The 3,769-nt window shown below is 49.7% G+C and overlaps 1 protein-coding gene across 1 annotated transcript; it reads left to right on the top strand.

The window, feature by feature from the left end:
* LOC126316962 (cell cycle checkpoint control protein RAD9A-like) lies at positions 1–1,318 on the top strand. The gene is made up of 3 exons (XM_049992995.1): positions 1–164; positions 218–337; positions 403–1,318. The coding sequence occupies exons 1-3, from the start codon at positions 60–62 to the stop codon at positions 1,297–1,299; spliced, it is 1,122 nt and encodes a 373-aa protein (XP_049848952.1). The 5' UTR covers positions 1–59; the 3' UTR covers positions 1,300–1,318.
* The last annotated feature ends 2,451 nt before the right edge of the window (positions 1,319–3,769 follow it).

The raw sequence follows: 3,769 nt of genomic DNA, 5'->3' as shown, positions 1-3,769 counted from the left end.
ACTTTTTTTCAATACAATTTTCATAATCATGACGTGAAACTAAGTTCGCTAACGGAGTCATGCAGGCGATCATCCCCGGGAAAAGCGTAAAGCTGTTCTCAAGGATAATACGGTGCTTAGCGAAAGTTGGTGAAGAACTGTTTTTGGAAGCTTACGAAGACAAAGTACATAAGGCGTACCATACTTTTTTTTTTAAGCCTTTCTGACGCGCATATAGCTATTGCTGAAGACACTGAATGCGGCCTGCTCTGCTTTTTGCTCTTTCCATATTGTGCCGGCGTTCTTCGAATCTTACCGCCTGGAAGGTCGGTCCTGCCGCGTAAAATGTTTGTTGAAAGTACGCGAACTCTTTATCGTCTTTTGATCGTCTGCTCTTTTTTCTGACGGTTGTTGTGCGCATAGCTATGCACGAGCGCTTTTAAGAATATGCAGAATTTAGAAAAGTGTACAGTTTTGATATGCGAGAGTGATCCGTGTATTATTTTCGAAATGCATTGTAAATTGCAGATTAAAAAAACGTTCAAATTTAATCTCGAAGAGGGCAATCCAGTCAGTGCGTCGTACAACAAAGAAGCCTGTACATCTCGTCTGATTGCTCATCCAAAGCTATTCGAAGAATGTGTCGCGAACTTTGCCAGCAATATCGAAGAACTTTCTCTCACACTCTGCCGCGAGACGGTGAGGCTGAAAAGCGTTGTACCTGAAAAGGTGGACTCGGCCAATGATCCGATCAAGAAGCATTTAGTAACAGAATTAACTCTCAGCACCAACGACTTTGAGAGATATAGACTGTCTGCTAACGTCGATACGCTCGAACTGATCTTGGGACTGCGAGAGCTCAAAGCGATTTTGTCATTCTGCGAAGTCATGATGCAGCCCATACAAATGTACATGGCGGCACCTGGCGATCCGCTCATCATCAGCACAAAGGCCTATAGCCTATTCGAGGCAGACTTTATCATCGCCACTCTTCAAGGATCATCGACGTCTCAAACGCCTCACACGCAGCAAGATCCGTCCGTTTCAAGTAAACTTGAGCCGGAACACAAAAGCCGGACCTTTCGCGACCACTTCGACGACAGTCGTTCGATTTCACAGAATTGTGAGAGCACAGATAATCCCTACACAGCCTACCATTCAGGTGTTTCAGCGAATTCAGGTTTGCATTCTCCGCACGGTCTTTCATCTCCGGACCTCGACGAAGACTTGGTTTGGACATCTGATCTGAATCGCACGATGAACAGCGACGAAGCACACGATTCCGACGAAGTTAATTCAGACTCTGACTCGTCCAAATGAAAAAAGTTTTTTTGCCCTTTTTTGTTTAACTGATTTTGTACCTACCATTTTAGGCTGCGTCGACAGTATTTGTCGCTGTTTCTCAGAGCCCCCATTTTCATTCAGATCAAAGCGTTACTGAGTGGGCCCGTTGCTTGCGACGTTCTTTTCGCAGCTGATTGTAATTTTCAGAGCTGAGGCATTGTCTATCGTCGCTCTCTCAGACGTTCGGTAGGCCAGCGAACTCGCGAACTCCTGAGTCGGGTCAACAGGCGTTCACCCTTGGCATAGGGCGCTTGAATGTCTTTGTTGTACGCTGCCAAAAAAAAAATTGAGGGCGCCAGCTTTACAGCTACTTGGCGCGAAACGGAGGCCTTACTGACCGAGATTGCTCTTTGGCGGCGCACTGGTGTTTTACAAGGTGTGCACTCGAGCTATTTTTGGGAACACGCTTGCACTCTCAGTGGCGCGGATTGAGCGGCGTTTTTATTGGTTTGTTCATAAAAACTGTACGGAATGCTCGATTCGACTGATTCAAACTGCGCGGAGAGGAGGGAAGGGCAATCGAGTGAGTGTGAGTCAGACAGTTTGGGTTTTCAGTGCGAATCGAAGGGAATCGCTCCTTGTCAGCGATTGGGTTTATTCGACTGGAAGCAGGTCCGGGGCTTGTTGATTAGAAGTTTGTCCGATTGCTCGTCTGAACGCGCAAGTGAAAAAGTTGCTGGTTTTGATTTGGACGGAACGCTGGTCGTTCCTAAAAGTGGCGACCAGTATCCTCAGTCTCGCACTGATTGGAAGTGGCTTTTTTCCTGTATACCTACTGCGTTGCAAAGACTTCATGAAGAGGGGTATAAGATTGTGATCTTTTCAAATCAGGCGGGCGTTTCTAGAAACAAGCAAAGTCCAGACGATCTTAAAGGAAAGATCGACGACATTTGCGCCGATTTGAACCAGTTGCCTATTTACGCATTTTTTGCGACTGACATGGATCATTGGAGAAAGCCGAGCGCGGCGATGTGGTACGCGATGATCGAGAAGGCGAATAGGGGTGTGGTTCCAGAGTTGGCGAAATGTTTCTATGTAGGCGACTCATCTGGTCGGCCGGCCAGGGAGTCCAGGCGCAAGGACTTATCGGCAGTCGACAGGAAGATGGCGGACAATATAGGCATTCGATTTTATACGCCGGAGGAGTACTTCCTGAACGAGCCGGCTGGCGAATTCGATTGGGAAACTGCACATCCGTCTACTTTTTTGGAGGGACAGGGAAGCGTCCAGTCGATGGATCAAGTCACGACGGAGCTCAAGGTGCCCTTGTTGGAAAGCATAGGGAGGGGTCAAGAAATGGTGATCATGGTTGGCTGGCCTGCCTCTGGCAAGTCTCACTTTTGCAAGAATTACTTGGAGCCAGCGGGTTATGTTATAATAGATGCGAATGAGTCGAAGACGCGCGAGAACTGCATTCGGCGCGCTAGAGACGTTATTCGAGCAGGTAAGTCGGTGGTTATTGACGGCGCGAATCCTAGCGTGAGCGAAAGGAGGGCGTACATCGACTTGGCGAGGAAGTGCGATAAGTGCATGAAAGTTCGGATTTTTCACATGCAGGCGTCTTTGGAGCTTTCAAAGCATTGCAACGTGTTTAGGAATCACTTGAGCGAGAGTTCGGTGCCGAGAGTGCCGAACGCGGCGTACAGCATGTTTAGGTCGAGGTACGAAGAGCCTCAGATGAGAGAGGGCGTCTTCGACGTTTGCAGAATTCCATGGAGGGCGCGTTTTGGAGACCAGGCCCACAGGGACCAGTTTTTGAAATGGACGCAATAGTATCGCTAGAAGGGGGTTTCGAGCTGGAAGCGCCGAGTTGGCCGTTTTATTGAAAATTATTTTTACTGAATTTTGACACGTCTGGCTTTTGACGGGGCGTTTCTGCCGCCCATTTACGCTTGCGCACGCGGAGTCGCTGCCTTCTTTTCTCGAGCGTTCATCTAGACCGCGCGCGTGCATGGCTCGGAGACTGGACGCTTCTCTTCTTCGCCTGAGCGTGGAGGCGTTTTTGGAACAGCGGCGTCGAATTCTGAGCTTGTTCGAGAGGGAAGAGTTCCAAGCGCTGGTTCAGGTTCGTTGGGGAGGAGAGGGGAGTGAGCGGGGGCTGGGTGGAGGAGCGTATTGACGTCTGCAGGCGCGCTGACTGCGAGAACAGAAGTTTCTCTCTCAGAAGGAGGTTCGACAGCTTCAGGAGCGGTGCGGCGTGGTAGCGCCGTTCGCGAAGTTGTTGGAGAAGTGCAAGGCGAGTGCGGAGAGACTCAAGGAGGGTGAGGTCTCTATATGCGTGTATGGCCGGCGGAGGGTGGGAAAGAGTACTTTGATCAAGTTGTTGCTCGACCAGGATGGGGCGCAGGGTTCGAATGGAGCGGTTCAGTTGCCGAGTAGCAGCGAGTTCGTCAATTTGACGTTTTCCAGCGGGGCTCGAGACCCGCTCGCGAGTGGATACGTCCAG

This window comes from Schistocerca gregaria, unplaced genomic scaffold, assembly GCF_023897955.1.
Source record: "Schistocerca gregaria isolate iqSchGreg1 unplaced genomic scaffold, iqSchGreg1.2 ptg000615l, whole genome shotgun sequence".
NCBI classification, from domain to species: Eukaryota; Metazoa; Arthropoda; class Insecta; order Orthoptera; family Acrididae; genus Schistocerca; species Schistocerca gregaria.
The sequence above is the reverse complement of the archived record's forward strand: the minus strand, read 5'-3'. Positions and strand labels throughout refer to the sequence as shown.